The sequence below is a fragment of the Thamnophis elegans genome, chromosome 6, assembly GCF_009769535.1.
Source record: "Thamnophis elegans isolate rThaEle1 chromosome 6, rThaEle1.pri, whole genome shotgun sequence".
NCBI lineage: Eukaryota > Metazoa > Chordata > Lepidosauria > Squamata > Colubridae > Thamnophis > Thamnophis elegans.
Window position 1 is genome coordinate 80,960,185 of NC_045546.1, and position 23,210 is coordinate 80,983,394.

General features: G+C 41.0%; 1 protein-coding gene across 1 annotated transcript in view; it reads left to right on the forward strand.

The window, feature by feature from the left end:
• Window positions 1-23,210, forward strand: part of TRIO (trio Rho guanine nucleotide exchange factor) — a 325,986-nt gene that overhangs the window by 191,133 nt on the left and 111,643 nt on the right. The window contains exons 20-24 of the mRNA XM_032219436.1: window positions 12,035-12,150; window positions 13,671-13,793; window positions 21,134-21,328; window positions 21,485-21,600; window positions 22,589-22,655. Coding sequence (XP_032075327.1) covers window positions 12,035-12,150; window positions 13,671-13,793; window positions 21,134-21,328; window positions 21,485-21,600; window positions 22,589-22,655 — 617 coding nt within the window. The remainder of the gene's footprint in view (window positions 1-12,034; window positions 12,151-13,670; window positions 13,794-21,133; window positions 21,329-21,484; window positions 21,601-22,588; window positions 22,656-23,210) is intronic.

Here is a 23,210-nt window from a genome sequence, read left to right on the forward strand (position 1 = left end):
TTGCAAATGATAATTCTCTAGGATTGCACATAATTCGGTGTCCCCTTCTGTCAGGTGTAAAGCTTGAAAAATCTAGCGAAGTCTTTTCATTCCCTTTCTTGAATTTGTGTTACCCTTCCTGATATTCAGAACATTTAATCATGTCATATGTTCATAACATCTAATCATCGTTACTTTTACATAAGGGACGCTTCAGAATCCTGATTCACAAACTTTAAACGTAATGGTAAGGTAGGTTTCAAGAAGTAAGTTGAAAGGGGGAATAGTACCCTAATCAGCCCAGTGTCCCGAATTTTAGAAAAGTTACCAAAAGAGATGAAATTAAAATAATTCCTCACCCCAGTCCCCATTCAATATGAAACATATCTGCCATCTTTAAAGCTTCTTTTTTAAAAAAAATACAGTACATTTTTATTCGTTGAGTGTTTTAAATGGTATTCCCCTGCCCGGGACTGTTTATTTTTTTCATCACAAATATTTATTTTATTTCTTTTAAAAAACACAAATATTTCATCATTCGTCAATCATTAAGACATTGAAGTACAATTTTTTTTTGTGTGCCCCTCCTCCCTCCACCCCCCCAACCCCCCTCCTCCTTCCCCCCCCGACTTCCCAGAACCCGTACACGGTATGGATTTTTAACTAACACAGTCTAAAATCTATTGAGAAAAAAAATTAAGAATTAATGACATTCTACATTGACCTTAGCTTCTTCTTACTGAACTAACTTTTAACAGTTTAAATCATTTCTGATCTTAAGCATAGGCTAACTGGAATTTCTTGGTCCCGTATTTATTTTGTATATAGTCAATCCATTTTTTCCAGTCTCGTTTATATCTCTCATTTGAATGATCTTTAAGATATGCCGATATTTTAGCCATCTCGGCTAAGTTTGTGACTTTCAATGTCCATTCTTGGATTGTAGGCAAGTCTTCCTTCTTCCAGTATTGCACCACCAACAGTCTTGCTGCAGTTATTAGGTGCAGAATCAAATTAGTCTCTACCACTGTAAAGTCAGTACATATACCTAGTAAAAATAACTGAGGAATAAACTTTATCCTTCTTTTAAAAATATTTTGCATGACCCCCATATTTTTATCCAGAATGCCTTAATTAAGGCATTCCCGGGACTGTTTATTGATAGAAAATGGATAATACTAATTGTAAGATTGATTTGCGCTGCTGAAATGTAGAAGAGAAAGTTCTATATTGTTCCTGTTCTTGCATTTTGTTTTAGGTATTGGGCTGGATCCGAAATGGAGAATCCATGTTAAATGCTGGCTTAATTACAGCTAGTTCATTACAGGAAGCTGAGCAACTGCAGCGAGAACATGAACAGTTCCAGCATGCAATAGAGGTAACAGTATTTTTTTTTCTATTAAATTTCATTTTGTAGTCCGTGTAAAGGCAACTTTTGACATATGGACTTAAAATTATATATTTGTTCATGTTTAATATATGCTAGGTGCACCACTTTAATATGCCAGATTCTATCTAAACAGATTCTTGCCCTCCCACATGAGCAGTTGGTCCAGAGGCAGAATTATCCCGTGTGATTGATTTTTCATAAATCTGCCACAGTCTGCATAAGGAGCAATGGTTCCACCACAAAACTGCGCTCGACTAAACTGCATAGCTGACGTCATCAACAGGGCAACAACAGCGCGGAGACAGAAGCACGCTGTAAACCCTAAACCTAAAATTAACCCCTAAACCTAAACCTAACCCCCCTAAACCTAATCCTAATCCTAACCCTAAACCTAACCCTTAACCTAACCCTAAACCTAACCCTTAACCTAATGCTAAACTTAATCCTAACCCTTAACCTAACCCTAAACCTAATCCTAACCCTTAACCTAACCCTAAACCTAACCCTTAACCTAACCCTAAACCTAACCCTTAACCTAACCCTAAACCTAACCCTAAACCTAATCCTAACCCTTAACATAACCCTAAACCTAACCCTAAACCTAACCCTTAACCTAACCCTAAACGTAACCCTAACCCTTAACCTAACCCTAAACCTAACCCTAAACCCTGTTTGTTTCGCCCTGTTGATGACGTCAGCGACGCGGTTTAATCGGGCGCGGCTTAGTCGAGCGCGGTTTTGACGGGTCACGAGGAGCAATAGCCATCAGTCATCTATACAGCTGTGTGTAAAGAAATTGTTTTGTTGCATTTGCTCATAGTTGCTACAAACGGTACATCATCTTTTCTCGCCAACTATGAGAAATAGGATTTGAAATCGTTAGATAGAGGGGCCATCTGCTTTGCTTCTCCAGCTGTGCCTGCTTGAAATGCTGTCAGTATGTGCAGAAAAATATCAAGTTAGATGGCGCAACTATGGAGCAAACATCTTAAAATTAGTTGACGAGGTCACCAATAATCAACTGCGCTAGGCTAAAATTACCTTCACTTCTGTAGTATTGATATTTCTACGTTATAATTTCATTTATGACGTATTGCCCAAGTTTATGTTGCCATGGTAAACATAGTATGCCTAGCTGAATCCCATATCCCTTTTAGAGCCGAGGTGGCGCAGTGGTTAGAGTGCAGTACTGCAGGCCACTTCAGCTGACTGCTAAGCTGCAGTTCGGCGGTTCAAATCTCACCGGCTCAAGGGTTGACTCAGCCTTCCATCCTTCCGAGGTGGGTGAAAATGAGGACCCGGATTGTTGGGGGCAATATGCTGACTCTGTAACTGCTTAGAGAGGGCTGAAAGCCCTATGAAGCGGTATATGAGTCTAACTGCTATTGCTATATCATAGAAATAGAACTAATATTGGAAGCAAATGCACCAGTGTCTCTTCAGCAAAAAGCTGCTGATATACTTGCAAATTGATGTGAGTTGGATCATCTCGTAAAACAAACATTTAACCATGTTTTTGAATCAGGGCTGGGCGCTCATGCTCCTTGATATAAGTAATAGAGGAATTCTAATCTCATTAGGAATAAGATCTGCCTTCGTTCTGTCTCTGTAAATTCCATAATCTCTTCATCCCTGTCTTGGGTTGAGGGACTTATTTGAATGAAGAACAGGAAAGCACATTTATGCTGTGAACTTCCTCTCCATTTTATTCTCTATATGTGGGCAAGTGGTATATGAAAAAGGGTTCCACCACAAACCGTGTTCGACTAAAGGGCTCTCGACGAAACCGCGTAGCTGACGTCATCACAGCGCAACAACAGCGCGGAGACAGAAGCACGCTGTAAACGCTAAACCTAAAATTAACCCCTAAACCTAACCTCCCTAACCCTAACCCTAAACCTAACCCTTACCTAACCCTAACCCTAACCCTAACCCTAAACCTAACCCTAAACCTAATCCTAACCCTTAACCTAACCCTAAACCTAACCCTTAACCTAACCCTAAACCTAACCCTAACCCTTAACCTAACCCTAAACCTAACCCTTACCTTAACTTGAATCGGCTGCTTCAAAGCGCCTATTTAAAGCGCCCTTCTTTCTCCGCGCTGGCTGTTGTCGCCCTGTTGATGATGTCAGCGACGCGGTTTAATCGGTGCGCGCTTAGTCGAGCGCGGTTTTGTCATGCCGCGATGAAAAAGACTTTGAGAGATGGATTGCAGAAGGCACAGAAGGGACTTTCCCTCACACCCTCCCAACTGTAAGGAGACAGCCAGAAATTTGTACTTTCCAACTTGCCAGATTCAGTTAATGTAGTCTTATAATAAAGTACAATTAGCTCATCTGGTCTTGCAGTCACACACTGCTTTATAATCTAAATAAAGACAAGGGACCATACTTGGTCATCCCATGTGATTGGGGGAATGTGTTGAAATGTACTCATCCAGTCAATCGGTGAGCAGAGAACACTATCTCTTAACTGTTTATCTCAGAAGTTTTGCCCATGATAAGGAAGGTACGGCAGAAGAGCAGAATTTTATTAAAATAGGTTAATAGTAAGGTGTATGTGCAGGGCCGGAGTTAGATGAAAAGAGGCCCTAGGCTATTCCACTTATGCGGCCCTTTCACCTCCCATTTTAAGTTTGTAAATTACATGAGAGACAATAAAATACATCATTACTGTGATATATATCAATAGATATATAGATGGCCTCCCGACGGAGGGCGGCTCTGCTCTGCGGCAAAGGCAGCGAGGCCAGCCGCCTCCCCTGCTGCGCTCAGCTGCCCGGCTCGGCCCCCTCACCTGCCTGGCCGCTGGTGGGCTCCATGTCGACGGGGCGGCTACTGGAGCGGCCGCGCCTCTCGCCCGACCGCCGGTGCCCGGGAACGTGGGCGGGCTCCCCAACTGCCGCGGCGCTGGAACGATCTTAACCAATACATTTTATGTTTGTTTATTAGTCATATGCGTAGAATTTCTCCTTCTTTTCGGTCCAGTGTTTTAGTGTTCACTGTTTTTAGAATAGTGTAATTTTAATTTTGCTAACAATTTGAATGTAGGCCCCTCTTGATCTTGAGGCCCTAGGCTGAAGCCTAGTTAGCCTATAGGAAAATCCGGCACTGTGTATGTGTCGGCCTGATGCTTATTTATTTACTAGAGTATATGCCACTTTTATCTATACAATTGATACATTGTGTATGTATATGTACTATATATACATAACATTCCCTTCCTCCCGTTTTCCTCCACAGCAATAACTCTGTGAGGTGAATTGGGCTGAGAGAATGACTGTCTGGCTTCCAGGCCTAAGGGAGACCTGGAATAACTGATCACCTAGTTCCCCGATAAAATTGAGACATGATAGAGCTGACATAAGCCTCTTTGAAAATGCTGAAAATACCGCGTGTTTATGAACCTAATGGTGTTATTTACATTTCCTCAGAAAACTCACCAGAGTGCCCCTCCAAGTACAGCAGAAAGCTGAGGCAATGCTGCAGGCTAATCATTATGACATGGACATGATCAGGGATTGTGCTGAAAAGGTGGCCTCTCATTGGCAGCAGCTGATGCTCAAGATGGAAGATCGGCTCAAACTTGTCAATGCCTCCGTGGCTTTTTACAAAACATCAGAGCAGGTAGGTTTGCGCAGATATTTGTTTAATCCAGGAATGTAACAGTTTTAAACATCTTAAACTGTTCTGACCCCCCTCGTCCCACACCAACACACTCCGAGCCAAAGATAAGTTACGGCATTTAATTAACAGACAGAGAGGTCCTTGGCAGCAAACTGGCACAGACAAGCTTGGGCAGCAATCCAGCACAGATAAGCCGTGGCAGCAATCCAGCCTGCCAAACTCACAATAATGTTCTCCGACATTAGTTCCTGCGTTGACTTCTGCAAGAGGGGCGTGTGCACAAGCAGTCCTTTTATAGTCTGGAGAGGAGCCTAATGACCACCAGCTGAGCGCAATTACCTCTTGTAATTGCGCAACTGCTCCTGACTCTTATTAGCTCTTCGATGGCGTGCATCCAGGAACAACTCACTGCTGGCTTCTGGATCACTCTCCCTTGTCTCCTCCCGACTGGTCCAAGGCTCAGGCGCCTCCTGGTGGGCCAACCAGCCTCTCTGCGCCCTGCTCGGAGTCGGAACCCTGTCCAGGGTCCTCCACATCCTCCAGAGCTGACTCATAGGGCCCCCTCGCTGTCGGAGTCTGGTGGCAGCTCCAACGGCTCCTGCTGTTAAACATTACACTATTATAAAAGTTTCTTACACAGTATCATGGCTGCCATTCTGCTAGCCAAGCATCACAAGCTGACAGCCTGACATTAGCAACGGGGGGGGGGGGGGAGGATTGCAATGTAGGGAGAAATTAGTAGGGGAATAGAAACCAAGCAGTGCCAGCTCCACATGTGAGAAACACCAGACAGCCCAAGGCCACTCATTGGAATGCAGAGCTGGAAAGAACTGTGGGTCCATTAACCAAACAATATACAAGCACCCAGTTGGACATTAGTTGATAATGGGGATGGCCAGGGGAAAGGGAAAGCTAATTTATTGTTTTACATGCCAAAACGCCAGATTCAACTCCGCTACTTCTATAACCATTTAAGCCTTAGTAAAATATACCCCTACTAAAACAAGGGGCCAGGAGTCTTCCTTGCTAGAAGACTGAGGGTTAGTTGACACACAGATTCCCAGCTGAAATGAATCCCACTTACAGAATCAGTCCATTTGCTTTACTTCCATACTTTGGCAACCAGAGGTACCATGGACTCAGCCAGTAGCAGAGTCTATTTTTTCTTAGCCAAGTCCACGCAATGCGTGACCCGACAAATGCGCGCCCGACAAAACCGCCACGACAAAACGGCAAAGTCGAAAGCGCGCCCACTAAAGCGCGCCGACAAAACTGCGCCCACAAAAGCGTGATTAGGGTTTTTGGGTTAGGGTTGTTAACGTTGTTATCGTTGTTTTCGCGTTGTTTTCGATGGCGCGCTTTTGTCGGCGCGCATTTGTCGACGCGCTTTATTGGGCGCGCTTTCGATTTTGCCGTTTTGTCAGGCGCGCATTTGTCGGTGAACCCAGCAATGTTATGTCATGTAATAATATGCATTGATCAGAGTTAATTCTTTTTTAAAATATAATATTATTGAAGTTTTTGATATGAATAAAAGATAAACATGAAAACATACATAAAGAAAAGTTAGGGGAAAGATAAAAGAAAAATTGTAAGGGACAATACAAGTAAAGAAAGAGAGGGTAAGAGTAGGGGAGAGGTAAGGGAAGAAAGAAGGGAAGGAGAGGAAGGAAGGAAGTAGAGAAGGAAGGGAGAGAGAAAAGAAAGAGAAAATAAGGTGGTGTCACAACAGGCGCTAGGGATGGTAAACAAAACAATCCAAACTATACCTTATAACCTTTGAAATGGAATAACAATAGTATAAGAATGGCAAAGAAAAAGAATAATAACTATGTGAATGTATACCTATAATAGTATGTAAGAGAATAATGACAGTAAGAATATAAAGCACAATAGAGGTAAACAATATTTGGTTATAAATAGCTAAGTATAAATAAATATAGAATAGTACATAAAAATGGATAACGAATAAGGGGACCATGAATGCAAGATAGAAATGTATAGAAGGGAAAACACTAACTGCAAAGAAACCGATACGGAACTGCGGTATGATATACGATGGAACTTCTTGTTCCTATGTTGTCTTAAGTCACGTGTTTGTTTTGTTGATGTGTTTAAAATAAAAATTTATTTAAAAAAAGAAAGAAAAGAGAAAGATAATTAAAGAAGTGGCTTCCAACCTTTACAGCAGTTAAAAGCAAGCCAATTATCCCTCCATCCTCTTTGAGATTCTATTACTTCTGTATGCTTATTTATGCATACCATGAATTGGATAAGTTGCACATATCAAATAGGTCGGGCTGATCAAATGCTTGCGATTTTCAAAGAAGCTGGCAAACCGAGTTGTGATCGTGGGTTGTGTAGAAATGATCCCTTTTCCTTCCATCCTTCCTCAACCTGTTGGCTGATAGGTGTGCAGTGTGCTGGAAAGTTTGGAGCAAGAATACAAGCGAGAAGAAGACTGGTGTGGAGGCGCTGATAAACTGGGCCCCAACTCTGAAACAGACCACGTGACTCCAATGATTAGCAAACACCTTGAACAAAAGGAGGCCTTCTTGAAGGTAATGGTGACAGTTCCAGTGTACATTTCTCCAGTGTTTTATTAGGCATAATTCCCTGCACATCCAGAGCCTAATGAAGGCTCCTTGGCCTTGTGTGCTCGGTATCTTCTGCTGACCACGCCGAGTTTAGCGAAGTGGGGGAAAGTCTTGATATGTCACATGACGCCACCGTGACAACGTGAGTTTGATACCCCTGGTCAAAGGGATAGGCACAGCATACAACGGCAGCTGTTCTTCTAAGCAGTTTTCTAGTACGGTTTTATCCATGTGTGCTGAATTACTTAGAGTGGGAACAACTACTTGTTTTTAATTGAGGAAAGAGCAGGAAAAATGAGGATTGAAAATTGGAAAGATTACAGAATAAGAAGGAAGGAAGAGAGAGTCTTGTTTGGAAATGGAAAAATAATTTTTAGTTGCCTTAGCCCTTCGTGGCAAGAATATACAGGTGAGACTCGAAAAATTAAAATATGGTGCAAAAGTTCATTTATTTCAGTAATGCAACTTAAAAGGGGAAACCAATATATGACATAAGATTACATGCAAAGCAAGATAGTTCAAGCTGTGATGTGTCATAATTGGGATGATTATGGCGTACAGCTCATGAAAACCCCAAATCCACCATCTCAGAAAATTAGAATATTACATGCAATCAATAAAACAAGGATTGCACATAGAACAATATTGGACCTCTGAAAAGTATAAGCATGCATATGTACTCAGAACTTGATTTGGGCCCCTTTTGCAGCAATTACTGCCTCAATGCGGCGTGGCATGGAAGCTATCAGCCTCTGGCACTGCTGAGGTGTTATGGAAGACCAGGATGCTTCCATAGTGGCCTTCAGCTCTTCTGCATTGTTCGGTCTCATGTCTCTCATCTTTCTCTTGGCAATGCCCCATAGGTTCTCTATGGGGTTCAGGTCACATGAGTTTGCTGGCCAATCAAGCACAGTAATCTCACGGTCATTGAACCAGGTTTTGGTGCTTTTGGCAGTGTGGGCAGCTGGAAAATGAAGCCAGCATCCCCATAAAGCTCGTCTGCGGAAGGAAGCATGAAGTGCTCCAAAAATCTCCTGGTAGACGGCTGTGTTGACCCTGGTCTTAATGAAGCACAGTGGTCCAAAGTCCTGTTGCTCAGTGGTCCAAACTCCGCTTTTCTGATGAGAGCAACTTTTGCCAAAAGCACTAAAACCTGGTTCAATGACCGTGGGATTACTGTGCTTGATTGACCTCTCCATTCTTCCTCCATACTCTGTGTCCGAGGTGACGCAGTGGTTAAATGCAGCACTGCAGGCTACTTCAGCTGACTGCAGTTCTGCAGTTCGGCTGTTCAAATCTCACCGGCTCAGGGTTGACTCAGCCTTCCATCCTTCCGAGGTGGGTAAAATGAGGACCCGGATTGTTGTTGGGGGCAATATGCTGACTCTGTAAACCGCTTAGAGAGGGCTGAAAGCCCTATGAAGCGGTATATAAGTCTAACTGCTGTTGCTATTGCTATTGTTTCCAAATGAGATGCAAAAGTTGCTCTCAGCTGTGGCTGAAAGGTGCAAAAAGTAGGCTGAAAAAAAGACTTTGCAACTATTGTCACATTGGTTTGGCTAATCTTCCAGAAAAAAAAACCTTTATTTTAACTACCTACAGTCCTTTAGTTATTTAAAAAAACCATTTTGAATTATCTTTACGAGAGATGATAGCATCGCACAAAACTAGACTGATGTTTAAAAAAGATAAACAGACCCAAACTGGTTAGTTTATGGATGGGAAACCACTGGAGAATTTTTTTAAAAATCCATAAGAAGGGCAGTGACGGAGCCTACTTTTAAATAGAGATTCCTTATTAAAAATATTAGTTCTGTAGCGTTATCATTTGTGCCATAGTTTTGAACGGCTCAGGAAACACTGCACAAAATAATAGCTGGCTCTATATAAAAGATTTCAAAAAGGAATAACAAAAGAATCTTTTATTCTGACAAGAGTTTATGAGTTATAAACCAGAAATACTGTTTGTTGTAAGGTATCCAGCGTGGCATACACATTTAATATGGTCATTTTTATTCCTTAGTTGAATGGAGGATAAGAACCTTCAGAGTCGTTAAATTCAACTGTCACCATCATTCCCTCCTTTTAAAAATAAACTTTCTGCTAGAATTAGGTATTTAGATCCACGGAATCTATGTACCAATTCTGAGTATAGATCTAACATTAGATTTGAGTAAGAAGAATGTCTTTGTTGATACAATGGAGGTGAATTAGCTGCACAGTGTTTCTCAACCTTGGCAACTTGAAGATGTCTGGACTTCAACTCCCAGAATTTCCCAGCCAGCATTTGCTGGCTGGGGAATTCTGGGAGTTGAAGTCCAGACATCTTCAAGTTGCCAAGGTTGAGAAACACTGAATTAGCACATTCAATACGCCTATAAAGAATCTCGGAGAAGAAACGAAATGTACTAAAATTATTAAGAAAGCCATAACTGTGAAGTTGGTCACGATTTCAGCAGCTGCTCTTTTGTGTATAAAAGAGGCATCAAATAGAGGACATCAAATATTTGAACTGTTTTATTCAGAAGAGTATTAAAAAGGTTACTCAAAAAATGACTCATATCAAACTCTTATCCTGGATGATTACAACTTGCGTACTTTGGTACGTTCCGTCGATGTCAGTCAATTCTTATCGGCGGTTTTAGTTTGAAAAGATTAATTTTGATGCTGTTTTAACTGGCTATATATGTCATGTTGGCACTTAAATTATTTAGTTTGACTACGTTAAAATATGTTTGGATGTTTTTATGGTTTTGTTCCTCTGTGCTCATGTTTCCTAACCTTCAGAGACGTCGATTCTCTAGTCCCAGAATTTCTCAGCTAGTCTGGCCATTTCAAAGAATTCAGGGATGTAAAATCTACTCATCTGGAAGTTGCCATGATTGGGAAACACTGTTCTGGGCAATGAACTCTGAATCTTCTGTATTAGTATTCTTAGTATTCTTGCTGTTTATAAACTGATCCAATTGAAATAATAAGCCTCTCCCGCTCCCTCCCTCCCCCTCTCTCTCCTCCCTCCCTCTCTCTCTTCCTCTCTCTCTCCCTCTCCCTCTTTCTCTCTCCTCCCTCTCTCCCTCCCTCTCTCTCTCTCCCTCCCTCTCCTCTCTCCCCCTCCCTCTCTCTCTCTCCCTCCCTCTCCTCCCTCCCTCTCTCCCCCTCCCTCTCTCTCTCTCCCCCTCCCTCTCTCTCACTCCCTCTTTCCCTCCCTCTCTCCCTCCCTCCCTCTCTCTCCCTCTCTTTCTCCCTCCCTCTCCCTCCCTCCCTCCCTCTCTCTCTCCTCTATGTGTCTTGTATGCTGTAGCCAATGTATTAATGTTATCTTGCTACCTGACTGGCAAATTGTAGATGTTAGCAAAAATATGCGTAATAAGAAAGCCAGTATGTTCTAGTGCAGGGGTATCAAACTCAAGGCCTATGGGCCGAATCCAGCCCAAGGGGTGCTTTCGATCTGGCCTGCAGGGCTGCCCTGGAAACAGCGACGGACTGGCCCACGGTGCCTTTGCCACTGAAAATGGAGCTCATAAGGGTCATACGTGGCCCTCCTGGGCTCCCTTTTCGGCTGCGACGGCCTCCTGCAGCCCTCTGCCAGTGAAAACAGAGATTGTGGGGGCCGTGCACAGCCCGGATGGGCTCCGGTTTCGCTGGTAGAGGGCTTCAGGAGGCCATCGCAGGCAAAAATAGAGCCTGGGAGGGCTACCTGCCAACCATTATGAAGAGTGCTAGCAAAACAAATTACTAGCAAAAGTGGCATTTGATCACACAAGTGATGTCGAGCTGCCCCCCCTCCCCGCCCCCGGTCAAACACAACCCTGATGCGGCCCTCAGTGAAATCAAGTTTGATACCCCTGGTCTAGTGGTTAAGGCCTCAAGCTATAAAGAGAAAGATGATGAGTTCATGTCCTGCCTTAACCATGAAACCAGCTGGGTGACTTTGGGCTAGTCACTCGCTCTCCGACCAACCCACCTGATGTTGTTGTTGTGGAGCAAATAAGGACAAGGAAAGTGTGTTGGATTTCTTTGCGCCTGGAGTTATTTGTAAAAATAATAAAAGGCAGCATGCAAAGACATAAGCATGCGGTGCTGTTATAAAGTTGTTTTCCTTCAACAGTCCCATCGTTTGCTTAAACAAATCTTTTCTCAATGATTCAGAATAACGATGTCTGCATTATTTTGATCCTTTTCGGTTGATGCATCTGTCTTGCCCCTTGTAGGCTTGCACATTGGCTCGGAGAAACGCAGATGTGTTCCTGAAATACCTGCACAGGAATAGTGTAAATATGCCAGGGATGGTGACTCACATCAAGGCTCCTGAACAGCAGGTCAAAAGTGAGTTTGGGTCTTTTATTAATATTTGCAAACATTGTGTATGTTTATCGTTATAAGTGCTTAAATTATGCGTTTGTGCATAATATGTCCTTTAATAATTTCTCACCTGGCAGATATCCTGAATGAGCTTTTCCAGCGAGAAAATCGTGTCCTACACTACTGGACGATGAGAAAACGACGGCTTGACCAATGCCAGCAATATGTAGTCTTTGAAAGAAGCGCTAAACAGGTCAGGGACTCTCTTTATTGATAATAGTTGAGTTGGGATGTCCATATATCTTAGAATTCTTCCTCCAGCTGTCATTCAAAAATAACCAACAAAACATTATGTCACTACGGTTTTCTCAAATATGTCTCCCCCCCCTCCCCCAACCCCAACAACTTCCTCCCAGATTCCTTGCAAAGAAAAATGAAAGTTTGGGGAATACCTTTTAGCATTCTGTGCAACACAAAAGAAAAACAACAAGAGAAGAGAGCCAAGGTGGTGCAGTGGTTAGGGTGCAGTACTGCAGGCCACTTCAGCTGACTGTTATCTGCAGTTCAGCGGTTCTAATCTCACTGGCTCAAGGTTGACTCAGCCTTCCATCCTTCCGAGGTGGGTGAAATGAGGAACCAGACTGTGGGGGCGATATGCTGACTCTGTAAACCACTTAGAGAGGGCTGAAAGCCCTATGAAGCGGTATATAAGTCTAACTGCTATTGCTATTGCTATAAAATCACCAGACCACCTTCCATTCTATAGATTCATAGCAATATTAGAGATGCAATCACAGATCAATCACACACACACACAGCCATCCTTCTCTCCTGCATAAAAATGCAGGACTGTTTACCTCCATCTATCCATTGAAAATTCCAATTTTCAGCAAAATCACACCCGTAGCAAACAAAGTGTTTGCACTTATGACCTCCTCATTCACTTAACAAGTGTCACAAAAAATGTAACATTGGGTTGGTTTTTATGACCATCATGACATAATAGGCAGACTTTGGTCAGCTAGGTAGGATATTGCTGTGCTTATTGAGAATTTATCAACTAATGAACAATTGTTGATTTCAGTGATTATTTTTTGTCCAAATCATTTTCCGGTTACTTGTATTGCACTTCAGTTACACTGTAATTGGTGTTCAGCTGTTTTTAGCAATAGCAGTTAGACTTACATACCGCTTCATAGGGCTTTCAGCCCTCTCTAAGCGGTTTACAGAGTCAGCATATCGCCCCCCACAGTCTGGGTCCTCATTTCACCCACCTCGGAAGGATGGAAGGCTGAGTCAACCTTGAGCCGGTGAGATTTGAACCGCTGAACTGCAGATAATGGTCAGCTGAAGTGGCCTGCAGTACTGCACCCTAACCACTGCACCACCTTTTTCTGTATAATTTTCTGTATACTAGTATATTCTGTTTTGGTTTGGCATCACAACTAATGGAATTGGCTGTTCACTGAGAATTTTGTAAAGATTAATATCTCATCTTTTATGTTGGGTGTGTGTGTGTGGGGGGGGGCATAACAGCCCTAAAGGTATTTACTTAGAAGTAAACTCGGTTGAGATAATTACAATCTTTTGTCTTGAGAAAAAATACTTCCAGATTGTGACAAAAATATAATTTGAATATTTTTGAATGATGCAAGGGAGAAACAGGACAAGACAAAAAAACCCAGAATTTGAATAAATAATCTGTTGTTGGGAAATGGTCAGGTTGTTTCTCCTAGAAGTTATTTAATTTTTCTTCTTCAATTGTCTTCTTAGGCTCTTGAATGGATCCATGATAATGGAGAGTTTTATTTATCCACACACACTTCCACTGGCTCAAGTATCCAGCATACTCAAGAGCTGTTGAAAGAACACGAAGAATTCCAGATAACTGCAAAGGTAAATGTAAAACTGTAGATATTTAGGTTTTCTGTCATATCACTTGAAAAAGATACCAATTTGGCCCCAGTTTGGAAAAAGTGGGTTAAATCCATCTCCCATGCCATACGGTCAGAGGTGGGTTCCTACCAGTTCGCACCTATTCGGTAGAACCGGTTCGTCAAATCTACCGAACCGGTTAGAAGAGGTTCCACCAGTGGACCCGGAAAGCAGGCCACACCTACAGAAGAGGTTCCAAATTTTTTTTGAAACCCACCACTGGTCCTTGGATAGGATTATTCTACACTATCATGCTCCTATTTATAAAACTCAGTGCCTCTGAAAGGTAAGGATGACTACTGCGTTTGTGGTGCAATCGGAACATTGCGTGTGTTGAAGTTGTTTTAACGCAAACCAAAGATGCCTTTTAAAAAACAAGTTTACATCATATTCTTATGTATGCCAGGGCTGTGTGTGAGGTAATTTAAGGTGGTTCTGACAAGTGTCATCAGCATCTTCATATCCGGTCACGTGGGCGGCAAGCCACTCCCATCTGGTCACATGGGCGGCAAGCCACTCCCACAAAGGAGGCCACACCCACAGAGTAGGTTCGAACAATTTTTGAAAGCCACCACTGCATACGGTGATTCTGCAAACCTTACTATTCGTGATAAATCTAACGTGTTGCATTTGGGATCCATTATAATTGTAGAAGATTAGCATTTATAGTTTGTACCAAGTCTATAAAATACTTGCATTTACTCCTCTTCCAATATTTGTCACAGTATGTTGAATTAAATATGTATAAATGTACAGATGCAATTTCAACAACTTCATGGTCAAAACTCCCTGGTCTTTTAGTAAGATTAATGATATTAAAGTGAATATTATATTGAAATTTATGTGTATTTCAGGGGAAGTTCACTGACAAGTTTCATTGTCTTTTATATAGATAAATAGGTGAATCAAAAATGTGTTAGGAAAGCTAACGCCCCTAGAGTATTTTGGGGGGCAAATTGCATTTATCTTGTGAAGATCATAACTTTAATCTACCATTGAGCCTTTATCCTTACATTTATATGCTTCTGGGATGAGACTTACTTTGATTTCCTCTTTGGGCCCATTTGTAAAACAGATGTGTAAAACCTTTTAAATCTTAGTTGAAATTGTGACAACTTAAATCAGGATTTTTGTTTCCTGCTTTGAAAGTTGTTAAGCATATTTGGTAATTGAGAAATGTTATTTGGCACATGAGAAGTTATTGTGGTATAATTCAAATCTGAAAATAATGGAGAACATGTGTTACTGAAGTGCTTAAGCAGTGTATGGTCTACATCAGGGGTAGTCAACCTTTTCGTGACCTGACAAAAGCGTGCCCGACAACAGTGCGCTGACAAAACTGTGTCGATAAAACCGCGATATTGATAGCGCAGCTACAAAGGCGTGCCAACAAAAGAGCGCCAACAGAAGCGCCATTACGGTTAAGGTAAGGGTAAGGGTTAGGTTTAGGGTTAGGTTCAGGGTTAGGTTTAGGGTTAGGTTCAGGGTTAGGTTTAGGGTTAGGTTAGGGTTACCTTTAGGGTTACCTTTAGGGTTAGGTTTAGAGTGTGCTTCTGTCGGCGCGCTGTTGTTGGTGCGCTTCTGTCCTAATTCTTCGGTGCGATTTCGAACTTGTGCTTTTGTCCCCGGGGTTTTGTCGACGCACATTTGTCAAGCGTGCATTTGTCGGTGAACCAACCTTTTTATACCTACCACCCACTTTTGTATCTCTGTTAGTAGTAAAATTTTCTAACTGCCCACCGGTTCCACAGTAATGGTGATTTATAAAGTAGGGAAGTTAATTAAATTTAAAAAAGGAAAGTGCTTCAGTATCGGACAAAACCTCTATCGCCCACCATGAAAGCTGGAACGCCCACAGGTGGGCAGTAGGGACCAGGTTGACTATCACTGGTCTACATAGAATAACAGAGTTGGAAGGGACCTTGGAAGTCATCTAGTCCATCCCCTTCTTCAGCAGGAAACCTTATACTATTTCAGACAAATGACTGTCCAGTCTGTTCTTGAAAGCCTCCAGTGATGGGGCACCCACAACTTCAGAAATCAAGCTATTGCACTAGTTTCTCAATCAAAATTTCCTGTTACAAAATGTGAAATTTGACATTAGGGTTTAAAAATGAAAATAATTTAACAGAAACTATTATTTTTAGTTGATTACCCTTAAAGTATGTTTTAAACGGGGTGGACGTTAAATCTCTTTGTGTTGATGATACAAGAAAGTTGAAGTTTCTTTAATCCTCTAGATTTTGTCTTTGTTCTGGGATATAGCTTTATTTTGGTTTCAAGTTAATATATACGTTAACATAATTTGGGGAAGAAATATTAGATTTAAGGGTCTCAGTGGGATGCTGAATTATATTCCTAAAAGATAGGATTTGTCAGAGGTTTGGTTTTATCGGGCTCGGGGTATACCAAAGAGGATAATCCTACATAACTAGAAAGTGCATAAGAGGATATGTGTTATCTATTTTTGAAAAATGACAAGACACATTGCTTTATGACTCAGGTTTGATGACAACCTCAGTGGCTAAAATAATTCCACGTAGCTCTTTATACTTATATGGATATTTTCTTTTCCATTCCAATTGTTGGAGTTTGGGTTTAGTTTTTGTTTTTCCAATTAAGTTTAGTTCATTTAACCACTACAATTTATTTAAGGTTTTTTAAATTGTATTTTCATTATTCAGTGCATACTATTTTCTCTTGTGTCGTACTATTTTAGCAATTTAGAAAATTGATAGGTATTGGGCTGCTTGGATCATAGTTTCTAATAAAAGAGAAGTTAACCTAGCTTATTATAAGCTTTGGGGGCTTGAAAATATCAGTATTTTAAACTCATGTATACCTAAAAGTAAAAAAAAAAAAAAATGGAATGCCTAAAAAAATCCTTTTCTTATGGCTAAAATAAAATAACACGTTTGGTTTTAAAATCATGACATTCCAAAATATATATTTAATTATTGAACAGCAGTACTGAAACGATTGTCAGCGAAGTATTAGTAACATGCCTGAAAAATTCTGTAATCCCATTGGAAATCATCTGCCTTTTTCTACTACTTTGCGAAGCTGCTGGTAGAATCTTATATGTCCCAAAGTGCTAAGTCAGTGTTAAATTACTCTATGCACAAATGAGAATAATAATAATGTTCACTTAATGATTTTGAGAAAGTATATGCTGGTGAATATGCTTAAATTATGGAAAGTTCTATCTAAATTTAGTTTTGAATGATGGCTGCTCAGTGGCAGGAAGAGTTATACATAAAAGTGAAGTAAAGCACAAGTGAGCATTAAAGAAGGTTCAGCTAATATATAACACCAAAGTCAAAATATGTGATGTCCACTTGGTTGTATAATGTACTTTTGTTGTGATATTCGTTGGTGATTGGTTAAAATTGTAAACACATAATGTATTTCCATATATGAATAATGCCTATGACACCCTGGATGATTTGCAGCAAATTTTAGATAGAAGAAGGATAATGGATCTGAAAATTGATGTTTTAGAGACCAGAGTTATTGTGATTGATGGAGAAAATAGATGGAGACATTTTAAGTTTAACAAATGTTAAGAGAAAGATGTTAAGTAGTATATACGGTATGTTGTAAAGAAGGAATATTTGTTTAAAAAGTCACTATTTAATATGTTAAGGGAAAAAACCATAAAAGTAAGTTGAATGCAGTAGAGGTAATATCCTTAAGTGTGTATGTGCTAAAATAAGAAAAGAAAGGGTCCAAAATGTGTGGGTTTTAATTGCATATTGATTAAATGTCCACATTGAGTTAATGAGATGATTTATGAAGGTGGGGAGAATGGGTCTACAGCAGTGGTAGTCAACCTGGTCCCTACCACCCACTAGTGGGCATTCCAGCTTTCATGGCGGGCGGTAGGGGTTTGCTGTAACTCTGCTTTATAAATTTTATAAAGTAAAGTTACTTCCCTACTTTATAAATCACCATTAATATGGAACTAGGTGGGCGGTTATAAAATTTTACTACTAACAGAGATACAAAAGTTGGCGGGAGGTATAAAAAGGTTGACTACCCCTGGTTGAGAGGAAAACCGAAGAGTGAGAAAGTTTGAATTAACTGGAACAGATGAGCTCTTGAAAAAGAGAAAGAAGATTTTAAAGAGCAAAAGACAGTATATGAAATTATGGTTCATTGCACAGTCAGCTAGATGTTCAGCTGGATTTGGTAATTTTGCCTGCCTATTGAGACCTTACCAAGGATCTTGGGTGGTGTTACAGATACTATAAAAAGAGCTGAGGTGGCGCAGTGGGTAGAGTGCAGTACTGCAGGCCACTTCAGCTGCCTGCTATCTGCAGTTCAGCGGTTCAAATCTCACCGGCTCAGGGTTGACTCAGCCTTCCATCCTTCCGAGGTGGGTAAAATGAGGACCCAGACTGTGGGGGCGATATGCTGACTCTGTAAACCGCTTAGAGAGGGCTGAAAGCCCTATGAAGCGGTATATAAGTCTAACTGCTATTGCTATTGCTATTGTTGCAGGATGAAAGCTGTTCCAAGTCGTTTGCAATTGACTGGTAGTGAATTTGTCAATGCCAATAGTGTTCAAGCGGTACTTCCATTGTTTTGGGATTACACCCAAGGCAGCTATTACTATTGGTACTATCTCTGTTTTGTTTTGCCACAGTCATTCTATTTCTATTTGCAAGTCTTTGAACTTTGTTATCTATTAATGTTAATTAAATCTGAATGTCACTTGACTGACAATAACGAGTCTCATAACAATCAAACAAAAAAATTACCCCCAAAATCGATAAAAATAAAGATTAAAAAATAGAAATTTGTTGAAAAAGGGGGTCTCACTGTTCTGTGCTAAAGGCCTGGTTAAAGAGCCAGGTCTTCATAGTCTTTATGGCTTTTCTAAATAACAGCAGAGTGGTAATTACCCAGATCTCTGGAGAAACCATGTTCCAGAGGGTAGAAAAGACATGCTTCCAGGGTTCAGAACCCAAACTATGGTAGAAGCAAGAATGATTGGTAAAGACAGAAAAGCATGTATATGCACAGAGAATGTTTGGTGTTGTAAAACTAGTGTTAGCTATGCTTCCTTTTTTATCTCATGCATTTCATTTCTTCCGTTTATTGCTTTTTACTGTTTTTCTACATCTGCAGAAGAGAGTCCCACGCTCTAAGCCAGGGGTATCAAACTTGATTTCATTGAGGGCTGCATCAGGGTTGTGTTTGATCTGGGAAAATTGTATGCCAATTCCACCCTGAAAGTGAGGTGCAATCCCCAAGGGAGTTTAACCGGCTCAGTAAGAGTACAAAAAGGGGTACGGCAGGGTTGCATCCTGTCCCCCTCCCTCTTCAACTTCTAATCCCCTGATTGACCTTTTACAGAACCCGGATTGCCATCCTCCTAACCTAGCACAACGCAAAGTGCCAATTCTCTTATATGCTGATGACGCTGCTATCATTTCACAAACCCCCATAGGACTGAAGAGAGCAATTAGGGCAACACTCGGCTATTGCAGGCAAAACAAGCTGGTCCTTAACTTCGATAAATCAAAAATTTTAGTTTTTGCTAAAAGACCACAATGCCAATATTCCTGGCAAATAGAAGGACATAGTTTGGAACAGGTTAAAACATTTAGATACCTTGGTGTGGTTTTCCACTCGCTAGGGACATGGAAGGCACACCTGGATCACACATTGCAAGTAGCCATTAGGTCCTCAAATGCAATCAAACATTTCTTTTATACAGCTGGAGGTCAGTTAGTACCTGCTGCCTTAAAACTTTTGAGGGACATGACCAGGGAGCATGGCCAGCTCTACATCACTCGTGTCGGGAGCACTTGTGATGGCCAAGTGCTAAGGCAGGAGTTCTCTCAGACCATCCCACTTTCATTATAATCTCCATCCTTCCTTCCTTCCTTCCTTCCTCCCTTCTCCTTTCTTCTTCCTTCCCCTTTCCTTCTTTTTCTTTCCTTGCTATTTCTTTCTTTCCTTGCTTTTTCCTTCCCTTCCTTCCATGCTGTCTTTCCTTCTTTTTCTCTGTCTTTCCTTTTCTGCAAAAGGGGAAACATTTCTCCTTTTGTTTTGTTTTAGTTTGTTTTGCTAGCCCCCTGCCAGCGAAAATTGAGACGGGGAAGGGGGAGCGGGTTTCCCCCCTGGCCCCATTTTCAGCCACAACAGCTTCTTGCAGCCCTCTACCAGCGAAAATGGAGCTTGGGAGGGAGGGGGCGTATTCGCTGGCAGAGGGCTGCAGGAGATCCTTGCAGCTGAAAACAGAGCCTGGGAGGGTGGCACATGGATCTTGAGTTTGACACCCCTGCTCTAAGCGGAGTGCTCATTTTATTTATAATAAAATGAAATAAATGTGGAAGACCCCCTGCCTCCTATACGTAGATCAGACTTTTATCAGCCTAATACTAATCAGATTTCCTTTCTGCTAGCCTTCATCTGATCGTCAATCCCATCTAGAGTGATACATCCAGTGGTGGGATTCAGCCAGTTCGCACCTATCCGGGAGAACCGGTTGTTAACTTTCTAAGCAGTTTGGAGAACCGGTTGTTGGAAGAAATCTTATTTTGTTTTTTTCCACTTTTGAGGGCTAATCCTGTAAGGAAGGCAGGAAGGAAACATTCTGGTGTTGTTTCTAGCCTCATCTTTATTGTCCTCGCTTACAGAAACGCTTTTCCAGTTAACCCTTATTACATTGTAACAGCTAAGGCGAAGCGCCCATCAACGTGAGTGACGTTGAGTTGGCCATGACCACCCAGTCACATGACCACCAAGCCACGCCTATCCAGCTGGTCATTAGGGCAGAGAACCGGTTGTTAAATTATTTGAATCCCACCACTGGATACATCCCAACAGAATCTGTGACACAATCTTTTTACACCCACGCTGTAGGGGACAATAGGTCTGTTAATGTTAACATTACTCTTTTAATACCATATACGTTACCAAAATCTCTGCTCCTATAAAGACTGGAACTTCTTGAGTTCTTTATCAATGACGTGTGGTATTATAAATTGGGTTTTTAACATGATGAGGCATGTTTCCCCAAACTTGTGTTTTCTGGATAGTTAGACAATCCCCAGACACACTAGTAGTGTCAGTGCACGATGATGCTATCCTTACTTTGCAGAACCCTAAAAGCTAGAAATGTAAAAAATGTTGCAATGATCCTGATAATTCTGTTCAAGTACCAAAAAGCCGTTAGCATGGAAACAGAATATTATCTTCTATTTATAGCGTGAAAAGGCTGTTATTCATTAGAGGCACCGAATGTCCACTCTTTCTGACTGCCTTCCCATCTTTCGTCTATCCTATAGCAAACCAAAGAGCGGGTGAAGTTGTTGATACAGCTAGCGGATGGCTTTTGTGAAAAGGGGCATGCCCATGCAGCAGAGATTAAAAAATGTGTCACAGCCGTGGACAAGCGATACAGAGATTTCTCTCTGCGTATGGAAAAATACAGGACCTCTTTAGAGAAAGCTCTCGGGATTTCTTCGGATTCCAATAAATCGGTGAGTGTTGAATGTTTAATTTTTATTTTGCCTCAAAGTGATATGGAACGACTTCATCTGGCTTCTAGAATTTCTGTCTAGATAGAACCCCCTTTTTGTGTTGGTTTCTCCTTCTCTTCACTAATTTTGATGTCATCTTCCCTTCCTTTAATTCAGAGCAAAAGCTTGCAACTGGATATAATCCCAGCCAGTCTCCCTGGGTCAGAGGTGAAGCTGAGAGATGCTGCTCATGAACTTAATGAGGAAAAGAGGAAGTCTGCACGCAGGAAAGAGTAAATCATTTGTCCCCTCCTAACATAATGCATGTTTATCCATGCTTTGGACGTGTCTAATTTTTATCTATTTAGTTAGGATGTTGTGCATTCATAGCCCCAGCCAACGTCTCATTAATATGTCACCCAAACATTCTTTTTTACATTTATGTAAATTATGTGCATAAAACAATGAAGGGGAAAAGTAACACATGGTAGTCTTGGTCCGTGCCAAAGTATACGATATGTCCCTCCCCCCCCCCCGCCTTTTCCATTTGTCCATTTCTATGACCCTATATGTTAAAAAAGAAAATGAGAATATGGATTTTAAATTGTGCATTGCTATTTGATAAGTCTGAGGCAAGGCATTTTAAAATAGGCTGATCTCTTGAACGTCCCAAAAAAATGAATCTAGATTTTTTTTTTTAAGATTCAATAACAAATAAGAATCAGCAAATGCACCCTTCCTTTCAAGGCATTTTAAAATAGGCTGATCTCTTGAATGTCCAAAAAAATGAATCTATAATATTTTTTTCTAAGATTCAACAACAAATAAGAATCAGCAAATGCACCCTTCCTTTCAAGGCATTTTAAAATAGGCTGATCTCTTGAACGTCCAAAAAATGAATCTATATTTTTTTTTCTAAGTTTCAACAACAAATAAGAATCAGCAAATGCAGCCTTCCTTTAATTTTATTCAGTATTTTTATTGCTTCCTTTAGCCACTACTTAAAGCAAAGATTACATTAGAGGACAGAATGCTTCCAGGATGAGACAATATTTACTTATGCAAAAGCCATGTTAAAACATTTTATTATCATTTTTACTGACCTTAATAGTCCACATTTTTTTCTAGTTGCAGTTCTCATCCACTTGTGCTCTTGAGCTCACCAAATATATTTTACTAGGTTAAATCCTTGCCGTGTATCTAATTTCTGTTCAGAATGATATAGGATGAAACGAATAGTCTAAAGTTTCTCTCTCTCTTCTCTCTCTTGTGTATGGAAAGGTTCATCATGGCAGAGCTTATCCAGACAGAGAAGGCTTATGTAAGAGATCTCCGGGAATGTATGGATGTAAGTTCTTGCTTTCAAGCTAAATGTGGGTTCTCAAATAGATTCCCCCCCCCCCACACTGTCATATTGTATGATCTGTAACCATAGAGCTGTGCAGTGCTGTATCAGAAGTAGGCGTGTTTGTCAATTAAATCAAGAATCGCGATCAGCTTCTTGTTTTGCTCTTTAAACATTCCTACGTTGATTGAACAGGGACAATAGCATATCTGTTCATTTTCAGGCACAATGAACTGGTTGCTGCTTTGGTTAAGCTTTTATTGTTTTGCTGAAAGGATAATGTTCTATTATTGCTTCCACTGTCACATTCGAGAACTGGCTCATTCTCTCTGAACAAAAACTCCTCTCTCCTGTATTTCAGGGTTTGGTTTTAGACTGTTGGTTTTTCATTGACATGTTGCACTTGTTAGGATCTCATGATTAGTGACCCGTCAAAACCGCGGTAGAATAAAGCGCGCCCGACGAAAGCGTGTACGTGACGTCATCAGCAGCGCAACGAAAAAAATTAAAAATAAATTAAATTAAAATTAAAATAAAATTAAAGCAAGCCGATTCACA